Here is an 18,281-nt window from a genome sequence, read left to right as displayed (position 1 = left end):
TTTTTTTTCATAATCATAGGCAAGGTCAGCTACCAAATGTGCAGGGCCCAGTGCAAAATAAAAATGTGGAGCTCCTTGCTGAAAACTATTAAAGGTTGCAAGACGGTGACGGCAGAGCATTGAATCAAGTGTGAGGCCATTCGGAGCCACACACGTGGGTGCCCATGAAGCTGGCCCTGGGGGCAATTTTAGGATATTGTATCTCCGTGGCAAAGAAGCATTTATCTAAAATGTGGTCGAAATTCATTCGTTTCTCTTATGTTAGATTCAGGGAAAATGCCTTCTTAAAAAATACATATCATGAAGGTATGATATCACCTTCCCGAAGCTATTTCTCCATTTCCATGGGACCAGCGAGGCGCTGGGAATGTCCAATTCGAGCCCACCGACCGCTCTCCTGGGCGAGACGCGCGTTAGTGCTTCCCTCCCAGCTTCTCTGCAGCTTCTCTCCACTGCGTGGCCAGCCGGGGGCGCCCCTCCGCGGGGAGCCCCTCCGCGGGGAGCCCGGTGCGGGGACGCCCTGCGCAGGCGCGGACCGTTGGTGGGGCCGGAACCTGGTTGAGCGGCCGGAACCTGATCGCGCGGCCGGAACCTGGTTGCGCGGCCGGAACCCGGTTGCGCGGTCGCGCGGCCGGGGGAGCGCGTCGGCCGAGGCACCGGACGTCGCGGCGGTGGCGGCCGGGCGGTGAAGCTGGAGCGGCGGTGGCGGCGGCGGCCGGAGGCCGGGGCTGGGGCTGAGGCGGGGGTCGGGGCTGCAAGGCCCGCGGGGCGGCAGGCAGCGGCGGCCCGGGGCTCAAGCCTGGATACGGGAGCGGCCACCATGGCCGAGAGCATCGTGAGTGGGGCGGCCGGGCGGGAGGGTGCCGGGATGAGGCAGCAGATTTGCCGGCGCGGCCTGCGGAGAGGCCCAGCGGCCCGCCCTCCTCTCCATGGGCCGGCCGGGTGGCCGGGCTCCCGACCTCCTCTCTTCAGCTCCTCCCGTCCCCGGCCGACGCGGGAGGCCGGGCCGTCCGCGGGGTGTGGGTTGTGCCGGCCTTTCCATTCCTGGTCGCGGGGGTCGCGCTTGGAGGGGCTGCAGTTCCTCGGGGCCGGGGCTACGATCCCTCCTCGCCTCCTGTCCGTCTGTCTTGCCTCCTTTCGTCGCCCCAGTGAGTGCCTTGTCATGGGTTCCTTAAAAGGAGAGCACTTTCTGTAAACGGGGACCCCATCCCACGAGAGGAAGCTGCTAAGAAGGGAAACGGTGGCCTGGTGGATGGCAAGGAGACCTTAACAGCTACCTGTCTGTAAAGGGATGTTATAAAGGTTGATCTCATTTTGTACCCTAAGTCAGGGATTGACACACTCCCTTTCCCTGCTTAAAGGTAAAAAAAAAAAAAAGTGAAAATCAGAAAAAACTGGCCATCCCTTAACTTGTGGAAAGTTTCCTCTCAGAAGTCAGTGTAGCCGGAAAAAAGCCAACAGACCAGCTGGACAGAAAAATTTTTGGTTAACGTTAAGGACCACCTGGGATTTCCTGGAGGAAGCAGAAGCAATATGGGGTGGCAAGTCATGTTCACAATTTGGCCATGGGAGAGCCTCTGCAGTTTTGCCAGGTGTCGGGAATGGCATTCATCTTCCTCTCTGGATGCTCTGGGCTGCAAGAACCTCCAGCTCTGGACTTTCAGGCTTTCATCCGGTGACTCCTCCTAATGCAGCTCTCCATCAGGGGCCCTGGCGTCTGCTCCGTGTTTCCCAGCCTGGAGATGAGCAGTGGGCATGAATGCCCCAAGAGAAACGAGCAACTGATTCCTTTTAAAATAAGATTTACTAGTCTTTGGTGACTCACTCTAGAAATAGGTTAAGAATTAGCACTCAAATCTGCTTCCAGACTTTCTCTTTACTGTAATATTTTTAACCAAATTGAAGTAACCATGGACACGTGAGTTGTTTCAGAGAAGGCCACTTTTCTACTAGCGTATATAAGGCTAGGGTCTCATTGATAGCATGGATCTCTTGTCGAATTTCTCAGATTGTCAGGAATTAAAACATGATTCTTCTGAAATTTATTTCAAAAGTTTTTATTTATTTAGAAAGAGGTCTTCTAAAATTTTCTATGGGATAACTAATTTTTATCTCACCAGTTCTTTGACTCCCACAAGAAATATTCTGGGCTCATTTTCTTATAAATAGGGAAACTTAGTTACCAAGAAGCTATGTGTCCATGTTGCCTGGTCTGTCTCTTGTGTATTTTACTTTATACCATGTGTCAAAGGCCAAGTCATACCTTCCCTCAGTATGAATTATCTTTGTCTCTTGGAGTTAAATACTGAGCTTAGCTTGGAAACCTGGACTGCCGTGCCCTGTTGTAAATGAACAAGTAGAATAAGTTCTTAAGCTTTAGAGCTCTCCAGAAACGTGTCATCCTGACCTTTAGCTTCTCGAGGTGTGGAGTGTCATGCTCTTGGTCCTAAGTGAACAGTCAAAGCAACAGTCATAGAGTCCCTCAAAGAGAAGCAGAGTTCTTTACTTCTTAACCTGCCTCAGTGTTGGAGACAGATTTCAGAAACAAATAAATGGGAGTTTACCTAATGCCCAGGCTGTGTATTAAGACATTTTTCTAGATGTTGAATCCAGAGTAAAGCGTACTAGAAATCAAAAGTAAAAATAACTTGAGTGCACATAGATGAGTGAGAAAGTTAAACAGATGTTGTTAAGAAGCAAAAAGAAAATATTTTATGCTCTTAACAATTGGGATTTCATAAGGCTTGTTCAACACAAAATCTTAAAAACTGAGAACAATATGGGGACAAAGGCTTTTCAGTTAAGCAAAAGTTATTAGAAAATGAGAAAGACATAGGCAAGCTATTTCAGCAAAATCTAGATGATTCTTGTTTGGTAAAGGTGGACAGATCGAAAGCCATTGTGGCATTTTGTCCTGTATCAGTGAAAGTCTTTTTAGAAACAACTGCTTGTGACATTTCTTGTCTGTATAGTGTTGTTTTGAATACAGTGTACTGTGCAGTAGTTGCTGAGGGGAGTAACTATAACATGAGTACTCATGTAACTATAACATGAGTACTTTCTGGCACATTCTGTTCCTCCCATGCCTCAGGTGGTTGGAACATCCTCTGTCTTGCTGGCGGCAGGGCATGCCGGTTTATGCTACCCACTGAGGCAGGACCTTGGATGGTTGGCCAGGGCATAATAGCACATTTTCACTGGGCTTCGATCAGCATGAAAATCAAGTCTAGAAAGTGATGCTCCGTCCAGTTGTCTTCCAGGCCTAGCAACCATTTCAGGCTTGCCATGAAAATATATTTTTTTAAAACCCTGCCAAGTTTTACCGTGGTATTAAACACCTTTTTTCTTTTCTTTTATTCTTTTTTATTGAAAGTAAATAACAAATTAGAGGATTTCCTGTGATCCTTTTTATGTTTTTAATTGTTTTTTTTTTGTTTGTTTGTTTTGGCTGCGGGATCTTTGTTCCCTGACCAGGTATCTACCCCGTGTGCCCTCAGCTTTCACTGTGGAGTCCTAACCACTGGACCACCAGGGAATTCCCTGTGATCCTTTTTTTTTTTTTTCCTGTTATCCTTTTAAGTTAGTCTAGTCTGTGTATGGATCCTGGAACAAAGTGAGATATTTTTTAAAGAACTCAGTTGTTCATGATTCATGGTGGGTTTTTTCCTGCTGATTTAAAAAAAATTTTTTTTTGTAAATCGGAAGAGAAAAACGTTAGTGTTTCAGATATATGCTTTATAAATAATGGTTAAAAATTGAAGTCGTATTTTTCTTAGTGAAACGGTGAGAGTTGAGAATTAGGGCAGTCCTCTTAGGATGTCCTCCCATGAGCTGATGTCTCTCAGACCTCTGCTTCATTTTCTAGAAACATTGGGTTGGGTGTTGGCAGGGGGAAGGGTGAGGTTTGGCTCTAAGTTTCGGTGACCCAGATGCTGAAAGACTGCAGAGGTTAGTTTCAGTAATAGGTCAGGACCTTCCTAGTCTGTGCAGTAACCAACTTGTTTCATTTACCACAGATAATTCGTGTTCAGTCCCCAGATGGGGTGAAGCGGATCACAGCAACAAAGAGAGAAACAGCTGCAACATTTTTGAAAAAGGTACTTGTGGCTTGGGTATTGACCTTCCTTCATCCTCTACTGTTATTCCCTTCCTGTTGTGTACCTTTTCTCTTTTCCTCATTTCCTGAGTCCGCCCCCTCCCAAGTTCAGTCTCTTGTATTGCTTTTCTCTGTCATGATTGGTGGGACTGTTAACAGGATCAGAAGTGTCACAGCTGACCACTGCTAACCATTGCAGGACCAAGGGCCCAAAGGTCAGTGTAAAAGGATTTCACAAGAGGAATATTTATGAGTGAAAAATCAGAGAATGAGAAACTTGAATTGTCCATCAAAGGGGAATTGCTAACATGTATAGAATGATCCCATTTTGTTCTTAAAAAATTAAAGCCACATACACAAATTGTTGTGTGAGAATATGGTTTGAAAGAGCACAAGCCAGACCTAAAAGGGGCAACCCCAGGAGGGGAGGCCAAAGTAAGGAGAGTGGCTTTTGCTTTATACTTCATACCAGAGGTTGGCAAAGCATGGCTTGTGGCTGGCTGCCTGTTTTCATTGGAACACAGCCACACTCATTGGTTTATGCACTGTCTGGCTGCTTTTGAGCTCCAGCAGCAGAGCTGAGTAGTTGTGACAGACTATATGACCCTTTACAGAAAAAGTTTGCCAGCCTCTACTTTATACATTCTTTACTATTTGAATTTGTTGCAGGCAGCTGTTACCTTTGTAATGATAAAAAATATCATTTTTCACTGTTCATAAGCAAAAAAAATTGTCAGGTCACAGACTGTTAGAGCCAGAGGGAATCTTAGGTGTCATGTAGTCTGATCTTTTTATTTTCACAAAGGTGGAAACTGAAGTCCAGGGAATAAAGAGATTTGCTGAGGATCACACTGTGTTCTGTTAGGGAAGCCACAGCACTTACCTGGGAAGTTTGGCTTCTGAAAGGTAGTTGCTATCCTGATTCCAACAGTGCTGCTTAAGTGACCGTATTTACAAGAATAAAAGGAAAAAATCAGGTGCAATAGACAGCAGAGAAGAGAATCTCTATGTCTTTGTGGACTTTTTAATATCTTACTCTTTGCTTTTTTAGTAACAGCTGACCATTGTCAGCTTGCTCCTGGAGATGGTGCTGGGATACATTAAATGCTCGAGTTCTTGAGAGATTGTCTGAGACAAAGATTAAGCATTATGTAGCTATTGCTTGGACAGTTGTGGGGATAAACATGAGATGTAAGAGGACTGCATACAGTTGTTCTTTACTTTTCTGAGTCTTTGTGATACGGAAATTTCTTAAACTTAAATCTGTAGTAACCAGGGGACTTCCCTGGTGGTCCAGTGATTAAGGCTCCACGCTTCCCCTGCAGGGGGCACAGGTTACAGGTTTGATCCCTTGTTGGGGAACTAAGATCCCGCATGCTGTGCAGTGTGCCCCCAAAAAAAACCTAAAAAAAAAAAAATCTAGTAGTCATGTAGAGATATCATTTCATTTTGTTTTTAACTTGAGACTTTTGTGCTTGGCATCGAATGTAGAGTTGTTGGACAGGTTAAATTCAGATGATTTCAGAGAAACCTAAAAAGTCAGGATTGTAGTTTTATTTGCCTCAGAAGTATTCCTAAAATCCTGGTGTTTCCTCTGGTAGTTAATTGTTGTCTTGCATAGGGAATATAGACACAATAACTGTCATTGGATGTGGATGAAGTCAGGGAGGTACAGTTTAGTGTTGACTGATTAATCGCTGAAGCCATCATCAACACGGTAGTCATTGTTTAGGAGAAATTTTCTTGGGAATACTCAAAAACAAACATTTATTACTCTGAAGTAATGTTTCCCCTCAAGTGAAAATCGTTTTCTCTGATTATACAGATAATATGGATTAATTATAAAAGGCTCAAAAACAATACAGGAAAGTATAAAGAAGTAAAAATAACTCAAGATTTTATTAGCCAGAAATAACTGTTAATGTAACGTCTTTATGTGTACACATGTGCAGACACACAGACACACACACACACCTCTCTGCATGTGCATGTACACATACTTTCACCAAAATGGGATCATACTATACTACTGCTGTATTTTCATCAAATCTGACTGAGTTTAAGGAGAAACATTTACTTATTTAGTTTTTAAAAAATTAATTAATTTAAAATTAATTTATTTAGTTTTGGCTTTGTTGGGTCTTCGTTGCTGCATGCAGGCTTTCTCTAGTTGCGGCCATCAGGGGCTACTCTTCGTTGCAGTGCACGGTCTTCTCATTGCTGTGGCTTCTCTTGTTGCGGAGCACGGGCTCTAGGTGCGTGGGCTTCAGTAGTTGTGGCTCGTGGGCTCTAGAGCGCAGGCTCAGTAGCTGTGGTGCACCGGCTTAGTTGCTCCGTGGCATGTGGGATCTTCCTGGACCAGGGCTCGAACCCGTGTCACCTGCATTGGCAGGCGGATTCTAAACCACTGCACCACCAGGGAAGCCCAAGGAGAAACATTTATGTATCAGTAAGAAAGAAAAAAACGCTGTCACACCTACTTGTAGCATTTTATTTTATATGTAAAGTGCTTTTTTAGACTGATTTGGAAAATAATGTATTTTAATCATGTATTATGTATTTGTAATGAGGAAAATCCAATTGAAATTAATTGGGTAGGCTCTCCCTATGAAATCATATTCAGAGTCCAGCCCTCCTGAACCTTTTTTTTGACTCAGCTGTCAGCGTCATGCTTACTGATGGGGTCACTGTCTGCCCTCTCGGGAGGGTCAGTTTGCCAGCTGCCGACAGCTGTTCTGCAGGTGCTGGTGCTAGAGTGCTTACGAGCAGGGCTCAAAAACTGAGATCCCTGTTCCTTCCTTGATTGATCATTAAATGGATTGTTTGATAGAAATGTTGAGGGGTGACAGTTGTTTAGCTAACTGGGTGACAGGTTTGCATGAGCCCAGGCAGTGACCCGTACGTATGTCAGCCCTGCTGCCCTGCAGGCAAGAGTTGTAAGCCTCTTGCTGTAAGATGCACCCGTTCTAGTGAAGTTCAGATCTCACCTTGTGATCATTTGTGTCCTGCTTTTTTTCACTTGACAATAGGTTATGGACATAGTTCTATGTCAATAAATGTAGTTTTACGTCTCTTTTTTTTCTGTGGTAAGAAAAATAACATAAAATTTGCCATGTAAACCATGTTTAAGTGTACGGTTCAGTAGCATTAAGTACATTCACAGTGCTGTGCAGCCATCACCACCGTCCATCTCCAGAACTTTTCCATCTCCCCAAACTGAAACTCTGTCCCCATTAAACACTAACTCCCTTTCCCCCTCCCCCAGCCCTTGGTAATCATTCTACTTTCTATCTCTATGAATCTGACTCCAGGTATCTCACATAAGTGGACTCATACTGATTTTTTTTTTAAGATTTTTTTGATGTGGACCATTTTCTTAAAGTCTTTATTGAATTTGTTACAATACTGCTTCTGTGTTATGTTTTGTTTTTTTGGCTGAGAGACATGCAGGATATTAGCCCCCCGACCAGGGATTGAACCCGCACCCCCTGCATTGAAGGCAAAGTCCTAACCACTGGACTGCTGGGAAGTCCCTTGATTTTTAATAATTAATAATTTGTGCATTTGTGCCCTATAAGTGGGCTTTGAAATGGCCTTCCTGTCCCCTCACAGACTTGCCTGAGAAGTGTATATTGACCACTGTGAACATTGTTGGCTCCAACTTGCTGTCCCTATACTTGACAGCCTTACCCTGATTTAATATGTGGCATTATGCCCTCTAAGGAAATTGGTTTTGCGAGTGTGATGAGATGGCTTGCATTGAAAATCTCTCAGGATCTTGAGTTACTGGTTCCTTTGAGACCATCTAATGCTTCTCACTCAAGAATTCCTTCTCGGGCTTCCCTGGTGGTGCAGTGGTTGAGAATCCGCCTGCCAATGCAGGGGTCACGGGTTTGAGCCCTGGTCTGGGAAGATCCCACATGCCACTGAGCAGCTAGGCCCGTGAGCCACAACTACTGAGCCTGCGCATCTGGAGCCTGTGCCCCGCAACAAGAAGAGGCCGCAACAGTGAAAGGCCTGTGCACCGCAATGAAGAGTGGCCCCCGCTTGCCACAACTAGAGAAAGCCCTCGCACAGAAACGAAGACCCAACACAGCCAAAAATAAATTAATTAATAAATTAATTTAAAAGAATAGGAACAATCATTAAAAAAAAAAAGAATTCCTTCTCTGTGAATCACCAGACCATAAACCCCTCCAGGACTAGTTCTTCTGGCTATCTTGCTCGCCGGTGTCTTCCTTCACCTCCACGACCCAGGAGTTTGCTTCTGCTGCTGTCACTCCCCTGAAGTGGCCCTTATTGAGTCACCCCAGATCCTACCTTTATCTTTTTTTTCTTTTTCTTTTGGCCACGCTGTGTGGCTTGTGGGATCTTAGTTCCCCAACCAGGGATTGAACCTGTGTCCTCGGCAGTGAAAGTGCTGGACCACCAGGGAATTCCCCTCAGTCCTATCTTAACTGGCCTCTCAGCAGCAAGTGACGTTTTCCCTTATAATACTTAAACTTTTTCTTTTAACTGTGAAATAAAATACTTGCTAAGAAATGCTTGAAAAATATGAACAGCCAAAATGATTGATGATGAAGCAAATACCCAGTGCCAGTCTCCAGCAACCATAGGTCAGCCTTCCTACTCCCTCACCCTGTCACCCCTCTCCTGACTTGATGGGGGTTGCTCCCCCACTTTTCTGTGTTTTACCACACAGTATGCATTCCTAAACCCTAAATTTTAGTTTTGCCTATTTTGAACTTGAGATAACTGGAATCATGCCATGTATTATTTTCTGTTACCTTCAGTTATAAACATTTGTATTAATTTTACTCCGTACCATGTTTCTGGTTTTATTACCTCAGGTGTGAAATAAAATTTTTAAGATTTTAATCTTGCTTTTTTTTTTTTTTTGTGGTACGCGGGCCTCCCACTGCCGCGGCCCCTCCCGTCGCGGAGCACAGGCTCCGGATGCGCAGGCCCAGCGGCCTCGGCCCACGGACCCAGGCGCCCCGCGGCACGCAGGACCCTCCTGGACCGGGGCATGAACCTGCGTCCCCTGCATCGGCAGGCAGACTCCCAACCACTGTGCCACCAGGGAAGCCTTATTGTGCTTTTATAAGACTCTGCTAAGATTTTTTTTTTAATGCCTGGTACCTTATGTTAGATTTTTGTATCTTTAGATAGAGAATTCACAGAGTTCATAGAAGCGGTTATTTTCACAGGAGCATCATATAAAACCTAATACATGTATTTCTTCATCTCCCAAAAGTGGGCTTCAACATATGGGAAGTAATGTTGTTGGTTATCGTATTTGAAAATGCAGCTGAACCTCAGTCCTGGTATAAAGCACAGAGCTCAGTCATGTGGTCACAGGGAAGTTCCCTCTGCCCATAGGGCTGCCCACATAGCACCGTGCTCCACTCTGGAGATTGCCTTACATCCCAGGAGTGCTGTGCTAACTCACACAGCCGACATTCCTGGTACAAGAGTTCTTTCTCATTCTTGGCAATAATTGCAGTGCCTTGTCTACAGAAAAACAGAATGGTTTTTGCAGAATAAAGTGCCACAATTTGTTAATTTCAGTTTATATCTGTTTCAGAAAAAGGAGCCATTAATTTTAGTCTTTATTTTTGCCTTTTTTGCTCTTGGGAATACAGATTTCATGGTCTTAATTTCCTGGTGCTTTATTTATTTTTATTTATTTATTTTTTTTGCGGTACACGGGCCTCTCACTGTTGTGGCCTCTCCCACTGAGGAGCACAGGCTCCGGACACGCAGGCTCAGTGGGCATGGCTCATGGGCCCAGCCGCCCCGCGGCATGTGGGATCTTCCCGGACCAGGGCACGAACCCACGTCCCCTGCATCGCAGGCAGACTCCCAACCACTGTGCCACCAGGGAAGCCTCTGGTGCTTTATTTATTAATACCACTTTTACCTTGGAGAGAAAAAATCATATGGTATCAAATACTTGTAATACATTTGATACAAAGTCTTAACTTAGTCTTAAAGGCCATTTCTTGTTAGCATTTTCAGAATTTCAGAATGACAAGGTGATTCAGAGTTACCTTTTAAAAATTTTATTTATTTTTAATTAATTAATTAATTTATTTTTTTGCGGTATGCGGACCTCTCACTGCTGTGGCCTCTCCCGTTGCGGAGCACAGGCTCCGGACATGCAGGCTCAGCGGCCGTGGCTCATGGGCCCAGCCACTCCGCAGCATGTGGGATCCTCCTGGACCAGGGCACGAACCCGTGTCCCCTGCATTGGCAGGCGGACCCCCAACCACTGCGCCACCAGGGAAGCTTAAAAATTTATTTATTTATTTTTGGCTGCGTTGGTTCTTCATTGCTGTGCACAGGATTTCTCTTGTTGCAGCGAGCAGGGGCTACTCTTTGTTGTGGTGCGTGGGCTTCTCATTGTGGTGGCTTCTCTTGTTGCGGAGCATGGGCTCTAGGCGCGCGGGCTTTAGTAGTTGTGGCTCGCGGGCTCTAGAACACAGGCCCAGTAGTTGTGGCACACAGGCTTAGTTGTTCCACAGCATGTGGGATCTTCCCGGATCAGGGCTCGAAACCGTGTCCCCTGCATTGGCAGGCGGATTCTTTTTTTTTTTTTTTTTTGGTCGGTATGCGGGCCTCTCACTGTTGTGGCCTCTTCCGTTGCGGAGCACAGGCTCCGGATGCGCAGGCTCGGCGGCCATGGCTCACTGGCCCAGCCGCTCCACGGCATGTGGGATCTTCCCGGATCGGGGCACGAACCCCTGTTCCCTGCATCGGCAGGCGGACTCTCAACCACTGCGCCACCAGGAAAGGCCCTATAGATACTTTCAATCATTTTTTTAATCAGAAAGTACTGTTAGTACATAAAGTTAATCTTTAAACTCTTGTTTTCCTTACAGTAAATAAATTCTAGGTTTTATCAATAATTCTGTGTTAAAGGGCAAATCAATCATAGGTAAAAAGCAGCAGGTAGAACAAGGTATAAAATGGGGGGAGGGGGTGAGCCTTTGGGTGCCTCAGGGACATGCGGCTCCTCCCTGGTCCTGTTCCTGACCTGTGGTTGTTGCTCTGTCAGGATTCTCCTGGCAATTCTGTGATGGTTTCCTACTGTGTGATTTGGAGTTCTTACCTTTGTGTGTCCTCTGCGTCGGAGTTTCTGTCTGGTGTTGTTCAGCCTGAAGGACATCCTCTGGCATTTATTGTGGTGGAGGCTACGGGCAACAGGTGCCCTTGGGTCTTGTCAACCTGAGAACGTTTTCATTTTGCCCTTGTATTTGAAGGGTATTTTCTCCAGATGGAGAATTCTGAGTTGACAGATGTTTATTCCTGCCTCAGCACTTTAAAGATGTTGTTCCATTGTCTTCTGGTCTCCATTGATCTTTGGATTTTAGCAGTGTGATGATGACATGCCCAGGCGTAGTTTTCTCTTTATTTATCCTACTTTGGTTTTGCTGAACTTCCTGGATTTGTTACTTTTATGTTTTTCATCAAATTTGAGGGTTTTGGCCATTCTTTCTTCAAATGTTTTTCAGTCCTAGCCTTATTCTCTTCTCCTGAGGATCATTTGATATTGTCCCAGGGGTTCCTAAGACTGTTCATTTTTCTTTCAAATCTCTGTCTTCAGATTATCTGGCTTCTGTTAACCCATCTTTAATTAACTTTGTTTTTGTCATCTCCCTTCTGATGATAAGCCCACCCAGTGAATTTTCTATTTCAGTTATTGTGTTTTTCAGTTGTAGAATTTTTGTTTGATTCTATTTTATCATTTCTATTTCTCTGCCAAGATTCCCTGTCTTTTCTTTGTTTAACTGTACTCTGATGATCCTAAAAGTCAAGCTCCAGATCTGACCCTTCTCTTGGCCCCCGACTCAAATTTCCTCATGAGAGAGCAAAATAACAGGAGAAATTTGGTTAATGAGGAGCAGTTTCTAAACTCACTAGTAATGTCTGGTATATATGTGGTCAGGGTAGTGAGACTTCAATATTTTATTAAATCTCTGTTGTTTGGGTTTTGTTTTAGGTCGCAAAGGAGTTTGGCTTCCAAAATAACGGCTTCTCAGTTTACATCAATAGAAACAAGACTGGAGAAATAACAGCGTCATCTAACAAATCCCTCAACCTGCTGAAGATCAAGTGAGTGCCCGAGGGGAGAGGGCGGGGAGTAGGGAGGGCATGCTGGCACCAGTTACCCGCCTGAGGCCGCTCAGTTCTCTCCTTTTTCCTTCTCATGCTACTGTGATTACGGTCCTGAACGCAGACCAAAGTGCAGGTGACTGTGCTGCTTGCCAGGTGTTTGGCAGCCATGCTGAATCTGTAGTTACTGTTGAGCTGGTTTGATTGACTTGTGGAATTCGGGGATGTGTGTCACAGAGAAGGAGTTATGGTCCTGGGTTGTGTGTGCACCTGCACACTCAGCTGCTTCACTGCGGAGTAGGACCTTGAATGTAGCTCTGTGCGTCGTTCTGCCTCAGGACCTGCTTGGTAGGTTGGGGGGACTGGCAGTACCGTGGCCTGTTGCCCACGCTGTATTTCTTGCTGGCAGGACACCCTGGAGTGCCTTAGAATTGATGGGTAATGTCAGAAGGAGTTTCTAGGTTGCAGAGACCTCTTCCTGCATTCCACTGCCTGTTTTTCTAGTTTTATGGGAGCACAGCCACGTTCATTCATTTATGTGTTTTCATGCTACAAGGACAGGGCTGAGTGATTGTGACAGAGACTGTATGGTCTGCAAAGCCGAAAACGTTTACTATTTGGCCCTTTACAGAAGAGGTTTGCTGACCTGTCTGAACTGCCTGGGCACACCTCACGTATCAGTGAGCAGAACCCTTCAAGTCATCTTAATCCTCAGACAGAGGGCAGGGAATTCTCCCATGGGGCTACAAGCAGCCTGGCTGCTGTAGCCACTGCCTGAGGGTTGGGCTGGGCTTTGCTGGCACTTGGCTGTGTGCCTTTTACCAGTCAGAATAATAGGCTATTTTGGCAGTTTGGTCATTTTTAGGTTCACAGCTAGTATATCAAGGGGGGAAAAATACAATTTTAGCATTAATTTATTTGTTCTTCAACAAATATTCGCTCGGTACCTGCTCTTTGCCTGCCGCTGTGATGATGTAAAGCCTTTCCCTGTTGACGTTCGTTTCCAGTGGGTGAGGGTCATCTTTCCTCACAGCTTGCAAAGGGTTTTTGCATCTTGAGAATCGCTTCCTATGGGCGTTACTCGGGTTTGGACTCACACCCAGCACTCACTGGCGGTGTGCCTGGGAAGTCACCTAACCTCACTGGGCCTCACCACCCTTGTCTGCAAGGGGGTGGCGATGCCTCCTCCACATGGTTGTCCGGTGCCTGCACGTGATGAGCACTGCAGGGGTGGCAGCTGTGTGTCTAAGCTATTCTGATGACTGGATGCCAGAAACGGGGGCTGCAGAGTGAAACACCCTGTCTACCTGAGGTGTGGTCACGGTTGGATGGCATGTCTTTCTGGATTATCCTAGAGCATGTCTTTCCAGTGATAGTTGTGATGCTTGTTGAGCAGCACAAGCCTAAACTTGAGAACCTTGTCCTGTCACCGCTCGAGAGTTACTGACCATGTCTGTAAGAGTGTGGTCACCTTGAGCTCCTTGTGGGTTTCACTCCACTACCTCTGTTTCCATCGTCGCAGTTCAGCTGGCTGTTATAATTCTCTTGTTCATTTGTAGGTTCTTTTTTTCCCCTCTGGCTGCTTTTAAGATCTTCTGTTTGTCTTGGGGTCCTGTGGTTTCTGTTTGACCTGTCCAGGTGTGGATTCCTAGTTGGTTGGTTGGTTGGTTTAATGCTATCTGATGTAAGATGTGTTTTCTGTATCTGCAGGTTAGGTCTAGAAAATTCTTGGCCATTATCTCTTTATTTTTTTTTAAGATATTTAATTTATTTTTATATTTTGTTTATTTATTTATTTGGCTGCGTCAGGTCTTAGCTGCGACATATGGGATCTTTGTTGCAGCACACAGGCTTGTCTCTCTAGTTGTGGCATGCAAGCTCAGTAGTTGCAGCACGCGGGCTCTAGAGCACGTTGGCTTATTAGTTGCCCCGCAGCACGTGGGATCTTAGTTCCCCAACCACGGATCGAACCTGCATCCCCTGTATTGGGAGGCGGATTCTTAACCACTGGACCACCAGGAAAGTCCACATTATATCTAAATATTACCTCTCCCCCATTCTCTCTATTATTTCAGTGATTACGTTTTTTACTTTTTTCTATTTAATTCTGTTTGATTCCTTTCAGCCCTGGCTGTTAGGTCATGTGCTCGCAGGGGCTCCTTCCCAGCTCCTGCTGTGCTCTCACTCTGACCCCCAGGCTTCCAGTGAAGACTGCTGGGTTCCCTGGAGGCTCTGCCTTGGCCTATCACACACCGGATGCTTCCCTCTCGGGTCTTGAGGAGTCTGGGGTCTGTCTGCCCCGAGTGAATTCAGGGTTTGTGAGGATCCTTTCACACTGTTGCTGTTGTTGTCTAGCCTGTCCCTAAGCAGGGGATTTGGGAAGAGCTGCCGAGTCTGCAGCCCCTCTGCCCACTCTCCGAGCCCCTTGTCATTGCGGATAGTCTCTTGTTGCTTGTACTCCTTTTGTTCCGTTTCCAGCTAGCATTCCATACGTAAGTTTATATTCTTTGTCTTGAATTCCACACCTGAAGTCCTTGGCTGTCTAAATCTGTTGATTGTTGTCTGCCCTCTGTTGCTCCCAGTGGCTTGTTTCTCTTTTATGTTTGGTGATTTTTATTTGAGAGCTTATATTTGGCCAATCTTGGTCTTAGGGGGCCCTGAAAGATCTGGGGTTGGTGACTTTTCTGCGGAGAAGCCATTTGCTTCTCTTGGCACAAGGGGGCGTCATGGGCCCAGCACTTGAGTTAATTTCTGTCTGGTTTCCTGAACCAAGTAGCATCCCTGATTTTACCCCGGACACATGGCGGAGCAGGCCTTTGGTTACAGACTTCTCAGCAGTGACTTTTTCCCCTACAGCATAGTGGATGGAGGCAGACAGGATTCCTCCTTGGTTCCTGTTTTCAACTGGTGGGTTTTTCCCAGCGGTTGAGACATCCTTCAGACATCTGGCTTTGTGTGGCATTTCAGGTTCAGCAGCTCGCTTTGGGCAGGCAGGCTCAAGGCCTCGTCTCTTGTGGCCCAGACAGTGGCTATAAGCCAAGCTCAGGGTTCCCATAATAGGCTGGCCGGAGGTTCCTTCACTATTCTTATTTGAGCTGCTGTGGGTTTTTGGACCCTTGGGGAAACTCTTTTCTTTAGAGCTCCACAGTGCATTTTAGAGGATATTTGTTAAAACTGATGTAGCATTTGAGCCATGTATCCTGAAGCTGGAGGGTGTTTAGGAATATCTCATTTGCTGTTAGAAACAAATCTTCAATTACAAGTTGGTGATTTTATCACCCTAAATTATGGGAGGGAAAAGAGGGGCGAGCAGACCCGTTGAAGAGCTGCAGCTCAGCCTCCTGCTGTCCCAGCTGTGGTACCTGCACCTATTCTCTCCGTTTGTTGATTGGGGGCTGCAGGCAGTTCTTTCAGTCTTTCTTCCTGTATGTGCATCTTGTTGAGAGCAGTGAAATACTTGCTTGGTGGTGGTGCTACAGCTTTTCCTCCTGTACTGGTGTTGAACACGCTGAGTGTCTCGGGACCTGCAGTGCTCCCAGGTGGGGACTGTTCACCCATACCGGCGGGGTGGCAGTCAGGCTCTGGCAAAGTCAGTGGTGGGTCTGACAGTGGAAGGACGCCATTTACATTGAAAATGATCGAAAACCAAATATTGTCCTTTGCACTGTGAATCATGGCAGCCTTTGTGGAAAGCAGTACGTCAGTGGCTTTAGGAACAAAACAAAACTCCTGAGGTCTAACGGGCCCTCTCCCAGAAATCCACCCTACGGCCGGGAGACCGTGCGACTGCCCGTCTCTGGGCGTTTCCGCGGTGGGGCCTGTGGTGGCAGTCCCACAGGGAGCCATGTCCGTCATGCGGGGAGCAGCAAAGCGTATTGTGAGGCAACTTCACTGCAGAACGTTGATTAGACGTAGACCGTGTTTGGAGGGATTATGAGAGAACAGCAAATGCAGAAAGTGTGTCTCTTATCATCTCAGGTTTGTATATCAGTGACGTGTGTTATGTACACATGTATTTGTGAACGTAGAGAAAGCAGGTATGTCCCAGGCAAGTAAATGGGGGGCAGCTGAAGAGAAGGCCAGGGAACAAATGAGGGAAAGTGGGAGCTAAGCAGAGAAGGAAGAGGGAGGGGGCCATGCAGCTCCAGTGTCAGCTATGATTTTGTGTGTTCTTTGTGGAACCAGGTGCGTGTATGCGTGTGCAGCATAGATTGCGCAGCGTGGTTGTAAGGAAGTTATGTTACAGTCCAGAGAGCCTGCTGCTGACCTTCATGGGGGAAGAGGCATAGGGGAGGTGGGAAAAGAGAACTCTGGTCTCTTAAAATTGGAAGCCTCATTGTTTAGGCCTGCAGGGTGGTTGATGTTGCTGTTTGCAGGTTTCAGAGGTTCTCGCACCTGAGTTGATCTTCTGTGCAGCTCAGGTTGTGAAGAAAGGAAGGCGGCCTCTACTTAACATTTGTCATTTGAACAGGCATGGAGATTTGTTGTTCCTGTTTCCCTCGAGCCTTGCTGGACCGTCGTCTGAGATGGAGACATCGGCCCCACTGGGGTTAAAGGCCTGTGGTGCTCCCAATGTGGTGGAAGATGAGATCGACCAGTACCTCAGCAGGCAGGACGGGAAGATCTACAGGAGCCGTGACCCACAGCTGTAAGTGCCTGCGGGGCCACAGTGTCAGTGAAGTGAAATGTCTGTAACGTGCCCTGATAAAGAAATGTAAGTTTTGAGTTTGACCATCTATTTTCAGATTACATCTCACTTCAAGCTGTTCTGTGAGCTTTTTCTCATTGTTTGAATCTCAAAGTATGCTCCACGTGTACTTTATTGTTATTATTATTTAAAATACACTGTGATTGTCTTTTTTTTTAATTAATCAGTTTTTACTTTTGGCTGCGTTGGGTCTTCGTTGCTGCATGTGGGCTTTCTCTAGTTGTGGCGAGCGGGGGCTGCGATTTGTTGCCGTGCGCAGGCTTCTTACTGCAGCGGCCTCTCTTGTTGCGGAGCACAGGCTCTAGGTGCACGGGCTTCAGTAGTTGTGGCACGCGGGCTCTAGAGCACAGGTTAAGTAGTTGTGGCATCAGGGCTTAGTTGCTTCGCGGCATCCCGGACCAGGGCTCGAACCTGTGTCCCCTGCACTGGCAGGCGGGTTCTTAACCACTGCGCCACCAGGTAAGCCCCACATGTAGTTTAAAATTTTCCAAGTGTTGAGAACTAAGAGTTCTGAGAAGTCCTCACCATGGTGTTCCCCTGAGACACGTGCATGTGCAGAGTGGGCTTTAGCAAGTGTGACAGGGTGGAGGGGGTGGTACCTGGGCACCTGCTGGTGCAGGTCCTTGTTCACGTTGTCTCATTTAATTTTAGTGGAGGAATCTCAACGTTCCATATTCAGTACACTCTTTCCGTTCTTCTAGGGAACACTTCATTTGCTGAAGGTGCTGCTCCTTCTTTGAATATTCACTTTTCACCAAGGATTGTATAAAATGCTTATGCTTGTATACATTTGTTTATTATAGATTTTTTGCAGTTCTTTTTAAGGAAACTATTTAGAAACATCTGAGTTCACACTCAATGATGTAAAATTGTCTGAGCGAAGATTGTCTCTTCAGTGGAGTCTTTGTAACTGCATCACCCTGTAATCAAGACATTGAGATACTGGGATTCCACATGCTGCATTAGTGACCTGTATGTCTCAGATCAAAGGGCCCCAGATTGTTCTGAGCTGCAGTTGGCGTGGAGCCACCCTGTGGCTGTGGCCATCAACTGGCTCTCTGCCCCCATTTGTGTTCTTCCCAGGGACCCAGTGCCACTCCTACCCCGATCCGTGTTTGTGAGGCCTCATTAGGAATCTTTTTGAGTGTGCACGTGCCTGTGCGTGCATCACCTGTAAGAGTCTGCCTGTTGGGAGACTCAGGCCCTTTCTTCTCTGAAATATAGAATGCGGTGCACCTAGGAGTTCTGACCCCATGTGGACAGTGCTGTGACTGAGCCTGTTGGCGCCCGAACGCATCTCCACTGTCCTACTATGCACAGACTGAAACCCACAGAGCCAAGCGTTCTTTTCATGCTTTT

The 18,281-nt window shown here is 46.3% G+C and overlaps 1 protein-coding gene across 3 annotated transcripts in view; it reads left to right on the top strand.

Moving 5' to 3' along the window:
* Window positions 1–760: 760 nt before the first annotated feature.
* Window positions 761–18,281, top strand: part of NPLOC4 (NPL4 homolog, ubiquitin recognition factor) — a 55,559-nt gene continuing 38,038 nt past the window's right edge. For all 3 annotated transcript variants that reach the window (XM_082860376.1, XM_082860375.1, XM_082860374.1), the window contains exons 1-4: window positions 761–835; window positions 4,017–4,097; window positions 12,102–12,214; window positions 16,686–16,862. In XM_082860376.1, coding sequence (XP_082716502.1) covers window positions 821–835; window positions 4,017–4,097; window positions 12,102–12,214; window positions 16,686–16,862 — 386 coding nt within the window. In that variant the 5' untranslated portion in view covers window positions 761–820. The remainder of the gene's footprint in view (window positions 836–4,016; window positions 4,098–12,101; window positions 12,215–16,685; window positions 16,863–18,281) is intronic.

Source organism: Leucopleurus acutus (assembly GCF_964270905.1).
Source record: "Leucopleurus acutus genome assembly, chromosome: 19".
NCBI classification, from domain to species: domain Eukaryota; kingdom Metazoa; phylum Chordata; class Mammalia; order Artiodactyla; family Delphinidae; genus Leucopleurus; species Leucopleurus acutus.
Note: the sequence above shows the minus strand (reverse complement) of the source record. Positions and strands in the feature narration are given on the sequence as shown.